Genomic DNA, 23,644 nt, shown 5'->3' with positions numbered 1-23,644 from the left:
TCAGGTTGGCACGTTTTTTATTTCGTGTTACTTTCACATTTACAAACTCAGGAAGTCACACTGAGGAAGGGACGGCAGGGGCTGCCTGGAGGAAGAGCTGGGCTCCCGAGCCCTGTGCAGCCTGGTTGGACACTGGGGACTTTCTGCAGGGAGACTGTCCCAGACCTCGAGGGGCCTCACTGTCGGCTGGCACATGAAGTGGCGAGTGTGGTCCGCTGCTCCTCAGTGCCTGGAAGATGTGTTACATGGGCTGCCTCGGCCCAAGGTTTTATTGCTGGTGAACCTGATTATCCAACGTGGGTCAGGATGACGGCATCATCAGAAATGGGCCCAGTGGGACACGTCTTGCTGAGATGAAAGGAGACTAAAATGTGTACACCGCACTGATCTGGTGATGCTGGCATGCTGCCTGTGCCTGCCTTCAGCCCCCAGGAGGGACTGGTCCTGGAGGAGACGGGTGAAGACCTCTGTGCCCACCCATGTGAGTCCATCAGAGACAAGAGGCAGAAAGTCACTGGGAAGGACGTGCCCAGGTCCAGGGCAGCCTGGATTCCGGCACCCGTCCAGCCCTGCCCCTTCCCAGGCCATGCTCCCGTTAAGGCCCCCAAAGATGCTCCCTTCCTCAGGTGGGAAGAATGGACACTCCCTCACTTCCCAACACTGGGTCTCGTGGACTGAATGAGATAATCACTTGGCAGGTAAGGTGTGGAAATCCGGCCGAGCAGCAGACAGCATGTATTCTGAAAAGGTGGACGGGGAGGAGCGCCCTCGGGTCATTCCTGAACTTCTCGGGAACTAGACAGCCATGGAGAGAAGGGTCTGCCTCTGCGATGACAGTGGCGGCCAAGATGAGAGCCAGAAGATGACTTTATTACTCAGATCTGATCCTGTCTCGGCCCCTGGGATGTCTGCAGGGTACCGCTGTCTGCCTCTCTTCAAAGTGCTGGGTGCCATGCCTGCTGTCCCCTGGCGACAGATAGCACTGCCCTGCCCTGCAGGTGTCTGATAACTGAGGGAGACGATCAAGGCTGTCTGATTTTCCCCTTGGCTCTGTCTGACTGCAAATGTTTAATGCTATCCCCACCACCCGGGGAGAGCAGAGGCTCAGTGGCACTGGAGGGTGGGGGCCAGGACCCTCCATGCACCTTATGCGCAGACTATGTCGTAACAGTCAGGGTCCAGCTTCACTGGGCAAGGTGCACCCCGGTCCTCAGGGAGTGGCAGTCCTCAAGAGGAGTGAGATGGAAGAAGTGTCATTTCTGTGCCTGAGCTCCACCTGGTTAGCCTCTGGTCTAACAAAGATATCTGAACTCATGGTCCTACACGTTAGTTTAGCAAAAACTCTGGTTTCTGGTACCCAAAGAGCTTAAAGTCCCCCTCAAACCGTGCATACAGGCGCCGGATGTCTCGTTTGCTGATGCCCAGGAAGTAGCGCTCGACCTTGGTTCTGTTGTACGCAGTGATGCCGAGGGGGATGGTGGGGTAGGACACCAGGTGGTCGATGCCCGCCTCTCTGAGGATGTACGGAGCGTCGTCCTCCAGGGTCTCGTGGTGCCCGACAACGCTGTACGTGATCTCGCAGGGTGCGCATAGCTCCACGTACGTCACCCAGTGGATGATGTGGTCCCCAAACTGCAGATCCAGCCACCTGTGGTTGGGGTCACCCAGGTAGCGCACGAAGTCCTCAAACTGGATGCCCCGGGTCTCCGTCCGGTTCCTCCTGTACTTTCTGATGATGCCAGGGGCGATCTCGTGCTTGTACCAAGGCTCAAAGCGGGGGTTGTGGACAAACTTATCCTTAAACGCAGAGATCAGTCTCTCGAAAGGATCTCTTACGATAAAAAACTTGAAGTATGTTTTCAAGCTAAGGAAGAAGATGGAAGACAAAGAAGAGGTTAACCCAACGCTGCTGGTGGTGCTGGCTGCGGGTTGTGAGGCAGGGAAGAGTGAAGCGTGATGGCTGGAGCAACAGCAGCCACCAGGCTGGGCCCTGCGCCAAGGGCATTGCACACAGTTCTTACTTAATTCATGCAGCCACCCTTGGAGGCAGAGCCTCTTGTTAACCCATTACCCCATATTAACTTCAGGAATGTTTTTACAAGTTTTGTTTGGGGGCAGAAAACCAAAAGAGTAGAAACCTGCTTAATCAAGTGAGGAATAGCTGAAGCCAGGGGAAGTGAGTGACTCTAAAGGTGCACCTTTAAAAACTCAATTCAAAATTGCCAGGGGAAGGAAAAATGGGGGGTGGGGGGAGAGAAGAGAAAATGGGAGGTCATCAGGCCCCAGCTGGCAGTAAGAGGGTCTGGGGGAGCTGCCAGAGGGGGCGGTGGTGGCCCGGGGTGCCTGTGTGAAGAGCCTGTGATGATGACACTGCTGTGACCCCAAGCACTCCCCCAGGCCAGGGACCCTCAGTGCTACAGGCCTCAGTTCGGCTGCTCTCACAAAAGACCCACAAGGTCACTGATGAGGGGGTGACAAGACCACCTGCCCCCAGGACAGTCTTTGCTTTGGCATTTGAGGCTGTACAAGCTGGAAATGGTGAACAGCTGGAGCCAGAAGCAGTGGAAGTGAAGTAGCTGAGAAGCAAGGAGCTCAAAGACCATTCGGTGCCCTGACACTGGCCGGCATACTATGCACTTGTTCCTTTTAAACCTCGTCTTACGGGGCCATTTCACAGCTCTCAAGAGAACTGTCCAGTCAGCTAAGGAATCTTCCCCATGCCAGTCTCCATCCTGGCTGTGGTCAGTGAGGCCGGTCTCCCTCTCCCTCTGCTGGGTCTAGCCCACCCGGCCACTCATCAGGGGACTGCTGCCCCGGAGGCCACGCAGCACCTCGGGAGAAAATGGGAAACGAAGTGGGGTCTACCTGCAAGCCAAATCCCTTTCTTATGAAACTAAGGTCATGCTCAGAAAGAAACCCATAAAACATAACCAAAGCAAAGCAGAACAAAAACGACCAGTCATTTTTACTAAGACCACCATGTAACTTTCATTTTGATGACCTGTGTGAAGGTTAAGGTGGAGAAATTCAGAAATTCTCATGAAAGATGTGAATTTAAATGCGCCAAACACTGGGTTGTGTGCCTGGATGCCTCTCACCAACACAAATGAGCAGCTCTTGGAGCTGTTTGGGTAACAACAATGAGTAGAGGAGCGGAAACTGGGATTTTATCAGCGTTCCCCTTTCCCCACCCCTCCCCATCCTCCTCCTCTCTACCCCTCCCCCATCATCCTCCTCCCCATCCCTCCCCACCCTCCTCCTCACCCATCCTCCTCCTCCCCATCCCTCCCCACCCTCCTCCCCACACCTCCCCCCACCCCCCATCCTCCTCCTCCCCACCCCTCCCCATCCTTCTCCTCTTCCTCCCTGCCCCACTCCTACCGCTTCTGGATTTCGGTGTCACTGAAGGAGGAGAGGCGTGGGAGGCCGTTCTTCTCATGGTCGTGCACCACGTTTTCAGGGATCTCCTCGATGGAAGGGAAGGCTCCTGGGAAGCAAATGGGGGGTGGGGTAGGGGAAGAAGGTGTGTTGGTCTGGTCGCCTCTTAAGTTGGCCACTGCTGCCCTTAAAGAGAGATGCCCATCTTAGAATGCAGGTCCACACTCCCCGCAAACCATCCCCCAGTATCCACGTTTAGGTCTCGACTCCTGAATTTCAACTGCTCCTGTGGCAGCATGAGACTGAAGAGAAGCTTTTGGTGACCCAGGAGCCAATGGGAGGAAACGCAGGAGTCAGAAAGAGGGAGTTAGGCCTACAGGTACGAGCACCTGAGTGAGGCTCAATCTGCCACGTAAGAAAGATCACTGCCCGCAAGCAGGATGCCTGAAACCTGGAACACGTCCTCTCCTCTGAAACTGGGGGCAAACATCAGAGAAGCAGGACCATGGAGCACCCAGCTGATCCGCTCCATTGCTCCCAGCACCAGAGCACCAGGGCCTCAGAGGCTTCTAGGTAACCTCACAGCATCCCAGGCTGGCAAGTGCCCGCCACGCTTGGTGACGGATCAGTCAGGCTGATGCGCTGGGGGAAGTGACACAGAGGAAGCAGGGCTCGGAGGACAAGGAGCATCGGAGGCGGCGGGCAGGACCAAGAGCCACAGCGCCGGGTCCAGGCCGCCGGGTGGAACAGGTGGCCCCTGTGCCACTGGGGGCTCCTCCTAGGGCTAGGGGTTGGGTGGGTGTTCACTCATTTCTCAGCTCAGGCGAATGGAAATAAAGTGCCAGTGTGCTGGGGTGCTAGTCAAGGCCTCACCAGCCTTCACATCCGCCTGTGTGTTAATCCTTCTGTTAGACTCAGGGTCTGGCAGGGAAGGGTCTCTGCTGGGCCTTCAAAGCAGGGGCTGCAGTCTCTGCAGAATATTTAAGCCCTGATCCAGCACCCTGTGCTAAGCACTGAGAATGGACGGTTGTAAACGAGCAAGATGTCCCGTCTACTCCCAAGGGGCTGACTTAAGGGCCGGCTCTGTGGATCTGCACCTGGACCTGTTCTGGTACCTGTCGCTTTGCAGGCGCGTCCAGGGACAACAGAAGGCAGCCTCAGGCCTGTTGTCCTCCTACTGTGCCAAGTCGCTTCAGTCCTGTCTGACTCTCTGCGACCCCACGGACTGCAGCCTGCCGGACTCCTCTGTCCCTGGGATTCTCCAGGCCAGAGTACTGCAGTGGGCTGCCATGCCCTCCCCCAGGGGATCTTCCCGACCCAGGGATGGAATCCATCTCTCATGCTCCTGCACTGGCAGGCAGGTTCTTCACCACTGGTGCCACCTGCGGAGCCCACATGTGCACTGGCAAACTGCTTCTGTTTGAGTCCTGCTCTCATCAACGGATTCTTCTCCTTCAAAGACAAATGCTTCATGCTGTGGCAACAAATGTGTAAGACTTTCGTACATCTGTTGTTTTAAATTTGATCTGTAACCTCATTCTCCAATGTTAAAAGCCAACATACTGTCAGATTATTCCAGAAGCACATTGATGACCACGAGAAGATAAAGCAAGTGTCTCCTTTCCTTCCCCAATCAGCCAGTGAAAAGGTCAAATGACACCAGCTCCAACCACTACCTCTGAAAGCAGCAGGAGGCCCACGGGGCAGGGGGACGCAGACCCCAGGCCCACATCCCATGAGGCTTCCAAGGTCTGATTCTTGATTTGGGAGTCACACTGCTGTCCATTATGATTATTTTTATTTTGAAGCTGAATTTAATAGAGCCCATAATTATCTTGGGTTGGTTCAGAGTAACTAGAGTTTAAACAAATACAGCATCTAAAAACAGTGGTGAGGAATCAAAACAAGCAGAGCATAAGGGCACTTTCCAGTGATCTCATCTGCTCCCAAGTAAACTCTACATTTCCTGAAGCAAGTCAATTAAACCCTCTGAACGTGGCTGCTCGTTAGAAGAGGGGGTTGACTGTGGGTGGGGAGACCCCAGACCCACCGGCAGGGGTCACCCCCACCCCCGGGCCCTGGCCGTGGGTCCTTCTCCGCACGGGAGAGCAGCTGCGAGGGCAGCCGCCAGGTGACTCAGTGAGTGCAGAGCCCTGAGCTCCTCAGACAGAGCAAGAGACCCGTAAGAATCAATGCAGTGACCGTGAGGGAGAAAAGGAATCAACCTGGGAGGCAGGGTGGCAGGCAGAAATGGAGGAGCGGGAAGGCCCGGTGCTGGGTGCGGGCTGCCTGGGTGAACCCTGCCAATACCTAACGTGAGACAGGCACAGGGTAAACACCAGGGAATTCCCGGGTGGTCCAGTGGTTAAGACTCCTCACTTCCACTGCAGGGGGCACGGGTTCGAGGCCTGGTTAGAGAACTAAGGTCCCACGTGCCGCGCAGCGTGGCCAAAAAAAGGAAAAGCACCAGCAAGCTGTCTGTGAGTTGCCGGCCCTCCCAGGTCTCCCTGGCTGCCATCCCCAGCCCTCCCGACCCCCTCCCCGCAGACCCTGAGGTCCGGGCGGAACGGGTCTCACCCAGCCCAGCACACACCGTTCAGCACAATGAGCACTTTCTTCCACTGGGTGTTGCCCACTTTGGGGGTCTGGCAGAAGAGAATCTTGTGCTTGTCACAGACGAAAATCCGGTCGAGGACAAACTTGGAGACGGCGGTGTGGGACAGGTTCCTCAGAGCATCCTCTCTGCACACGTTCCTCATGAGCTCCAGGCGCTGCGTGTAGACCAGGGGCTCAACCAGCATCTTCCCCGTCGGCTGCAGGGAACAGAGGCGGAACGGGCACCGGGGCGCCATGAGTGCCTGCAGGAGGAGCCCTGCCCTGACCCCGTGCTGGGCGTTAACTTGCGGAGGCCAAGGCCGCCCGGCAGAAACAGCCGGACAGCAGGTGCGAGTTTCAGGGGCCCGGGGTTCAGGCTGTGGATGGGCCAGACGACCGAGCAGCCAGCGGCCACTGACTGTCTCTCCTCAACCTCAGCCTGGACACCCGAGGGGCCGGGTGGGCTGTCTGTCCGCCTGGCACTGCGCCGACCCACCGCACGCGGGCCCCTGATACCCTGGCAAAGGCAGGGGCCTCGTCACTCAGGAATTTTAGGGAGGCCAGCTCTGCCCCTGCACTCCCCACCTCCACGTAACCGGAGTGTAAGCCTGTGAGCCGCACTAAGGACCCACAGATGGTGGCTGTCTAAGGTAATCCGGTACCCTGGTGTGTCTGCACAGATCGTGGCTGTTTAAGATGAAACCAGTACCCTGGTGTGTCTGGTTTATTAATTTAAGAAAATACCTTAGGCCATGCAGTATGGGTTTTTCAAAGGCAGGAGCCATCATTCCACTTCCTCAGTGCTGAGCACACAATTTTGCTTCTCTGAAATGCAGCCCGAGACACGTGGAAGGCAGTGCTGGCAGTCACATCAGGGTACCAGAAATTTAGCCACCGTGAGCAGGTAATGGAGCTCATCGGCCCTGGTTCTGTTCTGAGTCCGATGATGGGAGACCCGCTTGGGGCTGCAGGGGGAGGGCAGGTGAGACGGAGACGCTCTGGGAAGAATGGGCCGTGAGGGGGGTTGGGTCAGCGCCGGGGCCTGGCCATGCTCACCTTCAGCTCCTCAGGGAAGTGTGTCTCTCCTGGCGACCTCCCCACATCGGGCACGGCAGTCAGGAACAGAAAGTCCTGCTTGGCGCTGTAGGCTAGGAGACACAGAGGTTCAAACGTCTTCCCGCGAAGGGGCAGACAGAGCAGTCAGCACAGAGACCCCAGAAAGAGACCCAACAAACGGTCCAAGTGGGAGCTGGCAAGCCACGCAAGGAGCACCTTCTTAGCAAATGGACCCAAAGGCCTGGACGCCCCGAGAACAAAAGGAGCACTTCCCTAAACCTCAGTCTTTATTCAAGAACAAACTCAATAGATCAGCATTAAAATGTGAAACATAAAACTAGAAAAGTTCTGTAGAAAGCATCAACGTAAATCTTCGGAAAACTTGACAAACTGTCTCTCATCAAAACTTAAAAATTTTGCTCTGCAAAACACCCTGTGAAGAGGATGGAAAGACAAGCTACAGGAGAGAAAGTATCTGCAAACCACACATCCGACCAAGGACTGGGATCTAGAATATAGAAAGAACTCTCAAATCTCAACAGCAAAATATGCAAACCATCCAATTAGAAAATGGGCAAAACAGGAACAGACATTTCACAGAAGAGGCTCTGCAATGGTAGATGAACACAGGAGAGGATGTTCAATAGGAAAGGATAGCCATCAGGCAAATGCAAAAGCAAACCACAGGGAGATACCGTGACACCTACCAAAATGCCTAAAACAAAAAAGTGAAACCCCAAATGCTGGTGAGGATGCAGAAAAATGCAAACGGTGCAGCAACTCTTAAAAACTAAGTCTTCAACTACTGTATGACCCACTCCCAGGCGTTTATCCCAGAGAAATAAAAATTTATGTCACAAAAAACCTATACATGGGACTTCCCTGGTGGTGCAGTGGATAAGAACCGCCTGCCAATGCAGGGGACACAGGTTACATCCCTGGTCAGGGAGATCTCACATGAGACGGAGCACAGAAGCCCATGCACCATGAAGAGTGAGCCCGTGCTCTGGAACCTGAGCCGTAACTACTGAAGCCTGGGTGCCCACAGCCCACGCTCAGCAACAAGAGAAGTCACTGCAATGAGAAGCCCACTCACTGCGACAGAGTAGCCCCTGATTGCAGCAACCAGAGAAAACTTACCTGCAGCAACCAAAATCAAGCACAACCAAAACAAAACACTTACATGCACATGTTCACAGCAGTTTTATTTATAACAGTCCCAAACTGAAACAACTCAGTTCTCCTTTATTTTATTTTTTTCCATTTATTTTTATTAGTTGGATGCTAATTACAATATTGTAGTGGTTTTTGTCATACATTGGCATGAATTAGCCATGGATTTACATGTATTCCCCATCCCGATCCCCCCTCCCACCTCCCTCTCTACCCGATCCCTCTGGGTCTTCCCAGTGCACCAGGTCCGAGCACTTGTCTCATGCATCCAACCTGGGCTGGTGATCTGTTTCACCTTAGATAATATACACGTTTCGATGCTGTTCTCTTGAAACATCCCACCCTCGCCTTCTCCCACAGAGTCCAAAAGTCTGTTCTGTACATCTGTGTCTCTTTTTCTGCTTTGCATATAGGGTTATCATTACCATCTTTCTAAATTCCATATATATGTGTTAGTATACTGTAATGGTCTTTATCTTTCTGGCTTACTTCACTCTGTATAATGGGCTCCATCAGTTCTCCTTTAACACGTGAGTGGTTAATCAGAAACTGGTACATCCAAACCATGGAATACTGCTTAGCACTAAAAAGGAATGAACTATTCATACACACGATAGGCTAGATGAATTTCCAGGTAACCATGGTGAAATAATCGCAAAAGGTTGCATATACAACATTCTTGAGAGAACAAAATTATGGAGAGGAGAACAGATTAGTGGTTACCAAAGGCGGGGGGTGGAGGTGGGGAGAGGGGCTGGGAGTTAGGGAGAGGGGAGTGGCTATAAAAGGACAACTCAAAGAATCTGTGGTGATGAAGATGCTCTGCATTCTTGTCAATACCCCACCTGTGACTCTGCACTATGGTTTTGCAACGCGTCACCCCTGGGCAAAAGAAAAAAGGGTACAAAGAACCCTCTGTCTTATGTACTTACAACTGCGAGTGACACTACAGTGATTTCAAAATTAAAGGTTTAATTAGACAAAAGCCAAGTCAGCAGTCAGGTTAGTGCTTACACATTATTTCTGAAACTTATGGGAATTGATGATTTCCCTGGTGGCACAGTGGTAAAAAAACCTGCCTGTCAGTGCAGGAGACATGGGTCCAATCCCTGAATAGGCAAGATCCCCTGGAGAAGGAAATGGTAACCCACTCTAGTATTCTTGCCTGGAAAATCCAACAGAGAAGCCTGGTGGGCTACAGTCCACAGGTTGCAAAGAGCCGGACATGACTGATCAACTATACAACATGGGAATTGATATTCAACTAAAGGAAATCTTACAAAATGCTAGAGCACCGTAATCATTCACAACAAACTGATCTGGGGGAAATCTGTGGGTAGAATTTGAAGAAAATTTTCAAATCTCTACAATCAAAGAAACATTTGCTTTCAAAATTTTGCAAAGCCTGAATACAGAATTAGAATGAAAAAAGCAGTTATCAAATAAAGGCATAGAAATCAGCCTAATAAAGTATAAGCAAAGGCACATTTCACTTTTGTTATAAACATCAAAACCTACTCCTCTTGGGTCATTACCACCCACACTCTGCAGGCTTCACTGCAGCCCCTACTTCAGTCTGGCTGTTAAACTGCACCCCAACTCTCCGCTTCACCCCCAACTCCCCACCTCCCACTCCCCAGCCAGCACCGCTGAGAACAGGCACCAGCCTGACATCCTCCCTGCCCAGTGGGGAGAAACCCATCCTCCTGGAACCCCACCAGTGATAATAACCCATCTCCCACCCCTCACGCCTGAGCTCTCCGGCTCCAGTAGAAATCTCCAGCAGAAATCTTGGCCACACACCTCTGTGAATCCCGAGGAAATTGTGTCTTCCTTTCTCCTGCGTTTGAGCTGAAATGCAGCCCTGACCAGAGCTGTGCGCAGGAGCCACTCTGCATCTGCTCTGAGGCCAGGGACGGTATGAAGACAGAGGCAGTGCCCTGGGCCACCAGGCTCTGAAACGCTCCGTGAGGGCCAGGAGGCCAGCGCCTGCCCTCCCCGTCCTCCACAGCCTCGTCTCCAAGCGCCCTCGTGCTCAGGGGAACGTCCCCTCCCACTCAGGTCCGGTCACCTCACGTGCCCACGTCTGTGAGCCGCACGGCAACGCTCGGCTCTGCCAGGGGCCACGTGGGTTCCTAGAAACCTAAGCTTCCTCAGTGACATTCTAGATGTAAGATGTAGTCTGAATTCTAAACAACTGACTTACTAGTGAATTTCTGAAAAGTGTCTATTTCACACACTCAAGAGCATCGAGAATGACCCTGGTAGCTAAGGGACAGCTCACATGCCAGCCACACACAGCCATCCACCAATTCTTAACAACTTCTTTTACTGTGAACTCCTGGTATTTGCTCCTCAACTCTCCTCAAGCCCAATTCAACTAGATTCTAATAAAACCGACAGCACAACTTAATGTCTGGCTTTGCTTTTCAGTTGCTCTGCCCGCAGCTGTTTATTTTCACTGAATGCCCGCTGTCACACTGTGGCCAAAGATCACACCCCTCCCCAACCCTCAGGGGCAAGGCACCAGCGCCAGGCCCAAGGGTGATCAACAGGTATGACCAGGCGTCAGAACATAGGAGCTCACTTTCCTTAGAGGCATCATCATATTTGCTTTACAAAATGTCCTGACATTTGCCAGGTACAGTACTGCCTTGTTTTTCTAGATGTGACCACATCCCCTCATCCCGACCTCTGTGTGTGTCCAGCTGCCCAGGATACCCACTGCATCACACGCCGGATAGAGGGCATGCAGGTGTCGCATCATGGGTTCTGCCCTTAAGCGGCTGGCAGCTGAGCTGAGGCAGAAGATTGGAAGAAGCGGTCAAACAGAAGCAAGAAAATCAGCATCTACACCTACCCACCAGATTCACAAGGATGTCGCTTCTGAGATCAAGTGTCCACATACCATGCCGTCAGTTTTCTACCACCGAGTGGGATTTATTTCCCTAGGACAAAGGCTAGTTCAGAACAGCACTGAAGTCTGTTAACCACACTGAGTCACTGCCACAAACATCACTGTGGCTTCACTGCTGAGCCAAAGAGAGATGCATGCACGCGCACACACACACACACACCCCCCCCCACCGGCTTTAAACCACAACTGAAGACAAACGTGCTCTTCCTATCCACTGCGTGGCTGGGAAGTCATTAAGAACAGGGAGAAAAAAAAAAAAAAGAACAGGGAGGTACAGGACTTCCCTGGGGGCGCAGCAGATAAAAATCTGCCTGCCAGTGTAGGAGACACAGGTTTGACCCCCCGTCCAGGAAGATCCCACGTGCCATGGAGCAACGAAGCCCTGGTGTGACAACGTGTGAAGCCCGCGTGCCCCAGAGCGACAAGGAAAACCACCCCAGTGAACAGCAGCCCCTGCTGGCAACGAGAGAGAAACCTGCAACGCAAGGAAGACCCAGACAAAACATACAATTAAAAACAGAACAGGGAAGCCAGAAGCAAGCCCCTCACCCGCTGACTAGAAAGCTGGGACAAAGCTCACCTCCCCGGGGACAGAGCTGGAAGGAGCCGCCCATGGACACGGAGCACCTCGGTTCCCTGAAGGCCGGGGCCAGGGATTGGGACACCCCTGCACCTCGGTGATGCCCTGATGCCAGCTCACAGTGCGCTCCTGGGTCAAGAGCAAAAACACTGAACGCAGGTGAAATAAACGCCAACCCAGGACAGAAACCGCCAGGCTGGGAACCCGCTGGGGGCTAATTTCAGCGCCTCCTTCTCTTGCCGGCCTTCCCACCTTCCGCCTCTACAGGGAGGATGGAGGCAGGGTGGGGCGTCGGCAGCCTCTGCGCAGTTAGGGGCAGCCCGGGGGGCTCTCCAGGGTGGGCAGGGCCCGGAGCCCGCTGGCAGGAATCAGGAAAACCACCCCTGGGATCCTTTTCTTCTCCCCTTCCTTATGGGCCACACCTGCAGGTGGCCACGTCAGACCCTGCGTGGAATGAACACAGCCTGCAATTCCTCCCTGCCAGGCTGCTGTCCCCAGGCCAGTCCACGGCTGCTCAGGAGCCTTCCCAGGCACCTGGCCTCCCACCACCCCTGCGGGAGTCGTTGCCTTGGGGTTCAAATGACCATCCCTGCAGCTCCTCAGTCATGCCCAGCACCTCCTCACAGGTCACTCTCAGGGCCTCACTGTGCTGGGGTCAGGCTTGGAGCTGTCAGACAGGGAGGACGCTCACTTCACAGAAAAAAACAGTAAGGCCCAAGCAATGGGCAAGGGCGTGAACCAGACACAGATCTTCAAAGACCGGGTTGGGTGCTCTTAACATGTCCTCATCTGACATCGAGTCAACAGGAGTTAAAAATCCCAGCACACATCTATTTACACCAACTTCCTTCCGGAGCCCTGAAGGTGACCTTCAAACATGCTGCCCCCAGCAGGCAGCATCTCACCAGGACACTGAGCAGGCCCCCAAACCCGGAGCCTGAGAGCAGGACACGGAAGAAGCCCCTAAGGAAAGTGTGTTCCCCCGCCCCTAGGGGAGGCATAGGCGAGGACCCTTTCACCCCTGTCCACCTCCCCTCTCGAGCCTCGGCACATCACTTGGACCCAACAACCTCCTTCTGGCGTGAGAGTCCTTTGATTCTGTGTCACTACTCATCCGGGCAGATACCCCGAAGCAGTATCACTGCAAGGTCTGAATTCGCCAAATCCATTCCACGAGGCAGCATACCTACCGTCCGGGTCTTTGAAGGTTAGTGTGATGAACTTGCTGGCCACCATGAACATGAAAAGCACCCAAAAGCACGCGGCCAACAGAAGCCACTGGTGGTGCATGTTGTCAAACGTCAGCCATTCAGCGATTCTTCCTGGAAAACACAAGCCAAATGATCCTGCTGCTTATACACAAATCAATTACGCCAAAGATAATAAAAAGAACGGGCTATTTCAGTTAATAGCCTCGATACAAATGTTTTAAAATTTTTTTCTATTGATACCATGGGTATTTGAACTTGGTAACATTATATTTTTAATTAATAACAATTTATAAAGTTGATGGGCTTCCCAGGTGGTGCTAGCAGTAAAAGATCCGCCTGCCAATGCAGCAGACGCGAGAGATGCAGGTTTGATCCCTGGGTCAGGAAGATCCCCTGGAGAAGGACACGGCAACCCACTCCAGTACTCCTGCCTGGGCAATCCCATGAACAGAGGAGCCTGGCGGGCTATAGTCCATGGCGTTGTAGAGTCAGATATGATTGTGCATGCGTGCAATATAAATTCATAATAAATCAAACTTTAATGGAAAGGAACCATTTCTATTTGGTTTTAGAACACATGGTAAGACTTTACTGCTGCAGTTGAGCCTGCTGACTCTTTGTGGCCCAGTCACCTGCCAATGCCTGGAAGCCAGGGCATGAGGGGCTCACTTTGGCCTGGACTCTTGCTGTGGCTAATTCTCAGAGGGCAGACACCCTCCTGAGGAAATACCAGCAGGCTCTGTTTACAATCCCCTGTTGACAAGCTTCAGCCACACGTACGGAAATGAAGTGTGGTACATGCATGCTCGGTCACGTGGGACTCTTCTGCGACCCCATGGACTGTACACCGCCGGGCTCCTCTGTCCATGGGATTTCCCAGGCAAGAAAACTGGAGTGGGTTGCCAATCCCTTCTCCAGGGGATCTTCTCCACCCAGGGTTAAACTTGCACCTCCTGCGTTGGCAGGTGGAGTCTTTATCACTAGTGCCACCTGGGGAGACCTACAGAGATGTGGAGAACCTCTGGAACCCTAGAAATGAACTCTGGAGTGTCCAGCTCCATGCACTTGCCTGCCAGGGCCTGGGAGGAGCCTTGTGGGTGGGCATTTCTCATGTTATCGCCACCTGGGAGCGATGTGGGGCACTTGGGTCCTCAGTGGGTCACATGAGCCACATGCTGCTGTAGGGGACACAGAACTGGAAGTTGCACTCAATTCTTGGCAAGAGAGACAAAAAAGTCTCTTTATTCACATGTCACCTTTAACACAGGACTTCTTGAAGCCAGACCCAGCCACATAGAAAGACCACACTAGGCTGGGTTAGTTTCCATCAGCTGATAGGCCCGTTCATCACTCCCGGGCAGCAGGGAGGTGGTCTATTCCACACAGACCATCTGCTGATGGCAGACGACTTCGGAAAGCCTGTGTGCGCGGGTGGACCGTGCTCACCATGGCCCGGGTGTCAGCTCTCCGCCTGTCTCCATGACAGATCCCTGCCGCCTAGACCTCATTGCGACTCTGAATACCCACCCCCAAGGGGCTCTCCAGCTTATGAGGGGGGGTTCCCCCTGCCACCCGGCCTGCATCTATACTTTCACCCTCAAGTTCCCACAAAGCAGGTGCATTGTTTTCCTGGAGTCCCCTGGTAGAAACAGATGGGGAAAAAATGGAAACAGTGACAAACTTTATTTTCTTAGGCTCCAAAACCACCGTGGATGGTGACTGCAGCCATGAAATTAAAAAACGCTTGCTCCTTGGGGAAAAAACTTATGACAAACCTAGACAGCATATAAAAAGCAGAAATGTCACTTTGCCTACAGAGGTCCGAATAGTCAAAGGTATGGTTTTTCCAGTAGTCATGTATGGATGTGACAGTTGGACCTTAAAGAAGGCTGAGTGCCAACGAATTGATGCTTTCAAACTGTGGTGCTGGAGAAGACTCTTGAGAGTCCCTTGGACAGCAAGTAGATCAAACTAGTCAGTCCTAAAGGAAATCAACCCTGAATATTCATTGGAAGGGCTGATGCTAAAGCTGAAGCTCCAAAACTTTGGCCACCTGATGTGAAGAGCTGACTCATTAGAAAAGATCCTGACGCTAGGAAAGATTGAGGGCAGGAGGATAAGGGGACAAAAGAGAATGAGATGGTTGGAAGGTATCATCAAATCAATGGACATGAGTTTGAGCAAATTCCCAGAGAGAGTGAAGGACAGGGAAGCCTGGCTGCTGCAGTCCATGGGGTCACAAAGAGTCAGACACAACTGAACAACAACCTAGCAGAGCTGCCAGATTAAATAGATGAACACACAGGATGCTCCATGAAGTTTCAATTTCAGATTAAATACTGATTTTTCAGTTAAATTAAACCCTCTGTTCATGGGATTCTCCAGGCAAGAATAGTGGAGTGGTTAGCCCTTCCCTTTTCCAGGGGATCTTCCCAACCCAGGAATCGAACCCGGGTCTCCTGCATTGCAGGCAGATTCTTCACTGTCTGAGCCACCAGGGAAGCCCCAATTTTTCAGTGAAAGTGAAGTCGCTCAGTCGTGTCCGACTCTCTGCGACCCCACAGACTATAGCCTACCAGCCTCCTCAGTCCATGGGATTTTCCAGACAAGAATACTGGAGTGGGTTGCCATTTCCTCCTCCAGTACTTTGGTATAAATATGCCCCTGATATTGCATGGGACACACTTAATACTTCAAAAAGTTACTTGCTGTTTCTCCGAATTTCCAGTTTACCCGCGTGTCCTGCGCTTTCTCTGGCACCACCCAACAAGAGGAACGCGCTCCCTCTCTGACCTCCTCAAACAGCTGGTCTATCTCCACAGGGTCTTCCCGTCCCCTCCTGCCACTCCTCCTCTAGGACCTCCCAGTACAGAGCCCTGCAAGGTCCCACCACTCGCCAGCTCTGGGACTTGCAAGGTCACTCACCCTCCCTAAGCTGTGGCTTCCCGTCTCTGAGACAAGGCCCTCCTCCTTCCAGGATGGTCACAAGGATTAGATAAGAAACTGCACCAAAAGGACCAGCTGCCCAGGAGCAGACCCTCTAAGAACAGAAACTGGCCAGTCCCTCGGCATCCCTTGTGACCTTCCTATTTAATCTCCACATATCCAGAAAGGTGGCTCAGTGGGAGAGAACTGCCTGCCAATGCAGGAGACTCGGGTTCAATCCCTGGGTCGTGAAGATGCCTGGAGGAAGAAATGGCAACCCACACCAGTATTCTTGCCTGGAGAATCCCAGGGGCGGAGGAGCCGGGCGGGCTGCAGTCCACGGGGTCACAAAGGGTCGGACACGATGAGGGACTAAACGACAAAAGGAGAAGCAGACTCGGAGAACAGATGATTGGACAGGGGCAGGGGAAGCAGAAGGTGGGGTGAATGGACAGAGTAGCATGGAAACATACACGCTCCCATATGTAAAACAGACAGCCAGTGGGATCTGCCGTGAGACTCAGGGAGCTCCGTCACAGCCTAGAGGGGTGGGCAGCGGTGGGAGATGGGAGGGGACACGTGCATACCTATGGCTAATTCACGTTCATGTATGGCAGAAACTAACAGACTGTTGTAAACCAGTTATCCTTCAATTAAAAATAAGTTAAAAAAAAAAAAAGCTACAGCAATGTCCTGGGCCCCAAGAACACCTGAGCCAAGACAGTGCAGACCTGTGGCAAACGATGCAAGCAAACCGGCGATGATGAACCTGGGCGAACCATTATGTGGGATTTGCAAGCATCTGATAAAGCTCGACGTAGGATTAAAGAGGTTTGCTGTTGTTCAGTTGCTAAGTCGTGTCCAACTCTCTGTGACCACATGGACTGCAGCACTCCAGGCTTCCTTGACCTTCACTGTCTCCCAGAGTTTGCCAAACTCATGTCCATTGAGTCGGTGATGCCATCCAACCATCTCATCCTCTGTCACCCCCTTCTCCTCTTTCCCTCCATCGTTCCCAGCATCACGGTCTTTTCCAACGAGTCGGCTCTTGACATCAGGTGCCCAATCAGTATTAGTCCTTCTAATGAATAGTCCAGGGTTGATTTCCTTTAGGACTGACTGGTTTAGTGAAAACAAAGACCTCCCTGACATACATACACTACCATGCATAAACCAGACAGCAGCTATAGGTCACAGAGGGCTCAGCTCAGTGCTCTGAGGCGATCTAGGAGGGAGGGAGGTCCGAGAGGAAGGGGATATATGTACACGTACGGCTAGTTCATGTTGTTCTGCAGCAGAAACCAACACAACATTGTAACACAATTATCCTCCAATTAAAAATAAATAAAAGTGGTAAATACAAAAAAGGACCTCCATCACTGTTCCCATTTACTCCTGTTTTAGCCTTCCCAGCTATAGGTAACTAGCCCCTATAGTTGGGCTGACCTTGGAAAAATGAGCATAATTTGCCCCATTTTTTTAACCAAAAAGAAAGTCATTCCAAATTCCCATAGTCCCAGCTCCTCTCGGCGTGCCCACCACCTGCAGTGTTTCCATGAACGCACAAACTCACCACGGGTCTGCTTCCTGTCCGAGGGCGATGGGCTCAAGGCTCACCATTTCTGTCTGCAGAGAGGCTGGGGCCTGACGCCACAGACAGTCCTCTCCTCGCCCCTGAAGTCTGGGGACAAATGGCCTTTCAAAAGCCGGACACTTTCTGTATTTAACTCTCCTTTGTTCAAGGAGCCAAGACAGCTCCCAAGGTACCTCTTGCAGATAACAGAGGTGAGTTTGAGTGTGCACCCCAGTGCAGGAAGGGGCAGCCCGGCTGTCTGTAGAACCTCCTTACTTCAGACCATTATGTGGGATTTGCAAGCATCAAGGTGTCAGGCCAGGAGGCCAGCTCTTTGAAAACCCATAGGGCAGAAGTGGAGGATAAAGAATGATGGCCACCTTGCTTATAGTTTCCTTTGTTGTGCAAAAGTTTTTAAGTTTCATTAGATCCCATTTGCTTATTTTTGCTTTTATTTCCAATATTCTGGGAGGTGGGTCATAGATGATCTTGCTGTGATTTATGTCGGAGACTGTTTTGCCTATGTTCTCCTCTAGGAGTTTTATAGTTTCTGGTCTTACATTTAGATCTTTAATCCATTTTGAGTTTATTTTTGTGTATGGTGTTAAAAAGTGTTCTAGTTTCATTCTTTTACAAGTGGTTGACCAGTTTTCCCAGCACCACTTGTTAAAGAGATTGTCTTTTTTCCATTGTATATTCTTGCCTCCTTTGTCGAAGATAAGGTGTAAAAGCTTTTGCACAACAAAGGAAACTGTAAGCAAGGTGAAAAGACAGCCTTCAGAATGGGAGAAAATAATAGCAAATGAAGAAACAGACAAAGGATTAATCTCAAAAATATACAAGCAACTCCTGCAGCTCAATTCCAGAAAAATAAATGACCCAATCAAAACATGGGCCAAAGAACTAAACACATTTCTCCAAAGAAGACATACAGATGGTTAACAATCACATGAAAAGATGCTCAACATCACTCATTATCAGAGAGATGCAAATCAAAACCTCAATGAGGTACCATTACACGCCAGTCAGAATGGCTGCTATCCAAAAGTCTACAAGCAATAAATGCTGGAGAGGGTGTGGAGAAAAGGGAACCCTCTTACACTGTTGGTGGGAATGCAAACTAGTACAGCCACTATGGAAAACAGTGTGGAGATTTCTTAAAAAACTGGAAATAGAACTGCCATATGACCCAGCAATCCCACTTCTGGGTATACACACCGAGGAAACCAGATCTGAAAGAGACACATGTACCCCAATGTTCATCGAAGCACTGTTTATAATAGCCAGGACATGGAAGCAACCTAGATGCCCATCAGCAGACGAATGGATGAGAAAGCTGTGGTACATAAACACAATGGAATATTACTCAGCCATTAAAAAGAATTAATTTGAATCAGTGCTAATGAGGTGGATAAAACTGGAGCCCATTACACAGAGTGAAGTAAGCCAGAAAGATAAAGAACATTACAGCATACTAACACGTATATATGGAATTTAGAAAGATGGTAATGATAACCCTATATGCAAAACAGAAAAAGAGACACAGAAGTACAGAACAGACTTTTGGACTCTGGGAGAAGGCGAGGGTGGGATGTTCAGAGAGAACAGCATCGAAACATGTATATTATGAAGTGTGAAACAGATCTCCAGCCCAGGTTGGATGCACGAGACAAGTGCGCGGGCCTGGTGCACTGGGAAGACCCAGAGGGATCGGGTGGGGAGGGAGGCGGGAGGGGGGTTCAGGATGGGGAACACATGTAAATCCATGGTTGATTCATGTCAACGTATGGCAAAAACCACTACAATATTGTAAAGCAATTAGCCTCCAACTAATAAAAATAATTGGGGGGGGGATAAAAAAAAAGAAGAATGATGGACAGATGGGGAAAGCAGGACCAAGGATGCAGGAAGATCACTAAACATGCAAGAAATACTAACCTGTTTCTCTCTCTCTCAATGAAGAGGAAGACAGCATGCATATGACACATCTGTAGTAACTAACAATGACTCTGGTGCAAATTCTCCCTCCCCTGCACTTTCAAAAAGATGCTGTCTAAAAGCATCCATTTTTTCAGCTGCCAGTGGCTCCCCCCACACCCTGTCTGAGCTGTCATCCAAAAGCAGTCTTTCTGAATTTGTGCTGAAGAGTCGGACTCCCCCTTCCCCCTACCATCTAATTCTATCTGTTTTTTTTTTCCTAGTTCTACTTTTGCTACACACAATCACTCATCCTGTGGTAAATAAGCCCATTTAACTTTCTAAAACAGTTAAAAATTTTTCAAAAGCTATTGCTCCAGACAGGGCCGAGTGTGCACACAGTAACAGATAAACCTCAAAACCGTAGTGCAAAGGGAATACAGTAAGAATAGAATGAGCTATATGACACAGTGCCATTTACAGGCGCTGAAACCAAAAATAACATGTTCTACGAAAACACAGAGAAAGAAAGAAAAGGATGACCTTTCCAGTGATTTCTTATGTGGGTGGGGGAGGGTAAATGAGCTTGAGGAAAGGGAATGAGAAAGGAATCTCCAAGTAAGCAAAATGAGAGAGGGGCCCTGGGGACATCAGAGACAGTAACCCAGGAGTTAGCACCCTTTCAACTCCTTGAATGGGAAGGGGACAGAGGGATGGACAACTAGACAGAGGAAGGAGATGAGGTTTAAAGAGACCACAAAACAGCTTTTCCCCAAATGTCATTCATTCAGTTACATTTACCAAGGGCTTTCTCTGAGCCAAGAGCCATTCCAGGCTCTGGAAATCCAGCAACCAACCTACCCTGCTCACCTGGTGCTTTGTTCTAATAGAGGCAGATGGGACATAAACAAACAGAGCCATTAACATCCACGATCACACAGGCGCTAAGTGACATGGTTAATAACACATAAGGGTGAGGGATGAAGGGGGACCTGGGAGGAGATGATGTTGAGAAGATGCTCAACAAAGGGAGGGGACCCATCACGGAGCACCTGGGAAGCTCAGTCTGGGTCCAGAATCACCAGAGCGGCAAGGAGTGAGCAAGAGGGCAGGGGAGTGGCCCAGATGAAGAGTCCTGTCCAAGGCCCTTTACTGAGATGGAAACTGACTCCTGGACCCCCACTCCCATCACACGTGTACCCTGAGGAAAGGATTCCCTGTCCGGGGCTCAGTTTGTAGAACACTCATTCAAAACCTATCCACACACTAAAGGAAATGTCACAAAAAGAATTTGGCCATGCACAATTTCCTGTCTCAGAACGACTGCTCATCCTTAGTGACCCGGAGGGAAACACACTCTTCTCTCTGGCAGATGGAGAATCAACAAGAGGTGAAGACAAGAGTCTCAATGATGATGACGAACAGCAAACACGTCTGCAGAGGGCGCCGCAGGCCATGCACTGCTTTCTACAGATACTAAACTCATCTAATGCCCTGCCTAAGTCATGTATGTGCATGCGTGCATGCTCAGTTGCTAAGCTGTGTCCGACTCTTTGCAAACCCATAGACTGTAGCCCACCAACCTCCTCTGTCCTTGGAATTTTCCAGGCAAAACTACTGGAGTGGGTTGCCTTTTCCTCCTCCAGAGGATCTTCCCAACACAGGGATTCAACCAGCGTGTCTTGCATTGGCAGGCAGATTACTCACTACCACACAACCTGGGAAGCCCCTGCCTAAGAGGGCACTCCTATTATTATTATGGTTAAGAATACATTTCTAAGAATACATGCACAAACTCCTGTTTATGAGTTTAAGCTTCTGAAAATCTCCATATGAGCAAGAATGGAAAATGCTATTACATGACATGGATTTCAGATAACTGGTGAGGTGTCCATACCTTCTGAGCTTGATCCACATTTCCTTGCAGTATCTGCTTTGCCTGAGGTTCTTGGCTCCTCCTGTAACTGTATGGGACAATTAAAAAAAAAAACAAACAAACAAGCACCATTAAAAGTTACAAGATCAACTTACTGAACACAACTTGCTTTATACTTGGGAAACAGTTAACCAGTATTAACAGCTAACCACTTAGATTATTTGAGTATATTTCGCATACCAGGTCTCTTACAGAGAGGGGTTATCTTTGGGGATGGCTTGGTAAATGAATAAATTATTCTAAATGTACCAAAAGAGCTAGCTGTTTAAAAGATTCTTCCCTGTAATTTAGTATGAAAATGAAACCATTTTTGGAGCAAAAATAATAAAATCCTATTATGCCACTTTTATGTTTGATATTGGGTAAAGGATTTCTGTATAAAATGATCAAATCTTTCAATGCAAGATTTTCACTGGGTTTTGTATTTCTTCAAGCTTTAACGACCTGGCAAACGCTACGCAAATGTCATATCATGAATGAGTAACTGGGAACAAGCCAAACTCATGGAGTTAGAGAGATTACAGATTTAATAGAGCTGGCAAAATAAACATCCAACTCATGGAAAACACAGTGCAGCCCAAGCAGTCTGGGATGCTCAGAGAAGTCTAGCTATGCTTTCTTTTATGCTTATGAACTCAATATTAAAATGAAAAGCAATTTCATATTACAAAGATGGAAAGATTTATGTACTCACATGCAGATTCTTCTAAACCTGTATCAAGACAAACTGCTCTCTTGGCTTCTGTAATCCTTTAGGCCCTTTTCTCTCATCCACCTTTCTCCCTTGTTTCTATTCTATCATATAACCTCAAACATTTGAAAAATGATCTAAATATAACTGAGAATTGTCCAGGATAGTAACTAATTTCTCCCTTTCTTTGTTGAGTTCTGCAAGAAGTCCAGTTTCCATTCCAGGGAAGAAGAGAATTTCTCTCTCAGGTATTTCTTGGAGATTTTTATTCTTGAGGGTCAAAAGCAAAGATGGAAAGATTTTTTTTTCCATGCTGAAATTCCTATTTTGACCAACATGAAATACGCCCTAATTATAATGGGGGAAAAAAAGAGAGAAGACCGTTTCAGTCTTCATGTCTCTTCTTAACCCAGCCAATGAAAAGGGTGAATAAGCCTGGAGCAGAGCTGCCTGGTTTTAAGAATATCTGAGACATTATTCACTCTGACCCTGAAAACTGACCAACGACCAACTCCTCAGGGCCCAAAATCAGTGACTTCGGGTGTTTCAGACAAAAAACCCCTTTGTGACGATGCTCGGGCTCAGCTAACCAGAACCTGGCTGTACCATTTTCCACTCAGTGGCTGGCCCTTTCTCCTGCCTTTCGCAGACTTGGAAAATAACAAGGCAGCTTTTGGAAGATCTGGTTCATCTTCCGGGCCAGACGTGCAGAAATCTATGCCTCCACCTCCAACTTCTGACAGGCCCCTCTTATGTCCAAATTTGAGCTGAGGGCATCCTGGAGCCTAGCTGGCAGGACACACGTATTTCCAACCATCCTTTCCCCTCCTACCCACCAGTGCGAGCGTGCTCAGTCGCATCCGACTCTTCGCGACCCCAAGGACTGAAGCCTGCCAGGCGCCTCTGGCCATGGGATTCTCCAAGCAAGAATTCCCTCCTCCCGTCCACCCACCGGAGACGTGCTTAACTGTGCACTTAGAAAGCTGCACATGCTCCTTCTTTCCTGGCCTCTCCTCTCATCTCTGCATGCCCCCTGTGCCCAAGCGGTACATTTTCTTCCTCTTTCCGCTCCCAATGACAAATGCAAATTCTCAGGCAAGGATGAAAGAAGTAAACTATGGATCACCGAGCACCGGTGATGCTGCGACTACAGCATCCCCAGCAAAGACGCTGCCTTACTGCATAATTAACGTGGTGAAGGCTCTCCCCTTTCATTCCAAGAACGAGGGAGGCCTAAGTCCCCGAAACACACTGGGATGTCGCTGGCAAGGAGAAGCCGGTTCTCTCCGTTTTCCCGTCCACCAGGGGTGGGGCAGGGGTAGAGCAATGTGACGCCCACCCCCCGCTCTCGCGCGTCCCCGAGCTCACCCTCAGTGGAGCCGGGGCTGTCGGGGTCCTCGGGCCCTTCCGCGGTCTCGGGGGCTTAGTTCGGCTTGGGCCTCGCGGGCCTGGGGGCGAGACGCCAGGGGCCCAGGCGTCCCGGGAGCGCGGGAAGCCGGCCTGGAGGCCAGGGCGCCGCCGCCGGCCCTCCCGGCCGGGAAAGTGGCGGCGGCGGCGCCGGCGGCGCCGGAAGGAGGAAGGCTTACTCGCGAGGCTCTCTCTGGGGGCGAGGCCGCCGCCGCCCCCGCGCCGGTCAGCGCCGTGCGCGCTCCTGCTCGGCTCTGCGCGCCCCCGCCCCGCCGTGCGCGGCGC

At 50.9% G+C, this 23,644-nt stretch overlaps 1 protein-coding gene across 12 annotated transcripts; it reads right to left on the bottom strand.

Annotated features, from left to right (window-relative positions):
• Window positions 1-23,593, bottom strand: CHST10 (carbohydrate sulfotransferase 10). Of its 12 annotated transcripts, none has more exons than XM_043918580.1 (9): window positions 23,321-23,593; window positions 21,223-21,289; window positions 13,980-14,124; window positions 12,890-13,021; window positions 11,700-11,828; window positions 7,030-7,121; window positions 5,972-6,191; window positions 3,382-3,559; window positions 1-1,864 (listed from the first exon to the last, which is right to left on the bottom strand). In XM_043918580.1, the coding sequence occupies exons 3-9, from the start codon at window positions 14,020-14,022 to the stop codon at window positions 1,327-1,329; spliced, it is 1,332 nt and encodes a 443-aa protein (XP_043774515.1). In that variant the 5' UTR covers window positions 14,023-14,124; window positions 21,223-21,289; window positions 23,321-23,593; the 3' UTR covers window positions 1-1,326. The 12 variants fall into 12 exon arrangements, with proteins under 12 accessions (XP_043774515.1, XP_043774514.1, XP_043774518.1 ...); XM_043918579.1 differs by having other exon boundaries at window positions 13,980-14,088; XM_043918583.1 differs by having other exon boundaries at window positions 3,382-3,487; window positions 13,980-14,088; window positions 23,321-23,589.
• Window positions 23,594-23,644: the final 51 nt, after the last annotated feature.

The sequence above is a fragment of the Cervus elaphus genome, chromosome 11, assembly GCF_910594005.1.
Source record: "Cervus elaphus chromosome 11, mCerEla1.1, whole genome shotgun sequence".
In the NCBI taxonomy this organism is placed as follows: Eukaryota; Metazoa; Chordata; class Mammalia; order Artiodactyla; family Cervidae; genus Cervus; species Cervus elaphus.
Note: the sequence above shows the minus strand (reverse complement) of the source record. Positions and strands in the feature narration are given on the sequence as shown.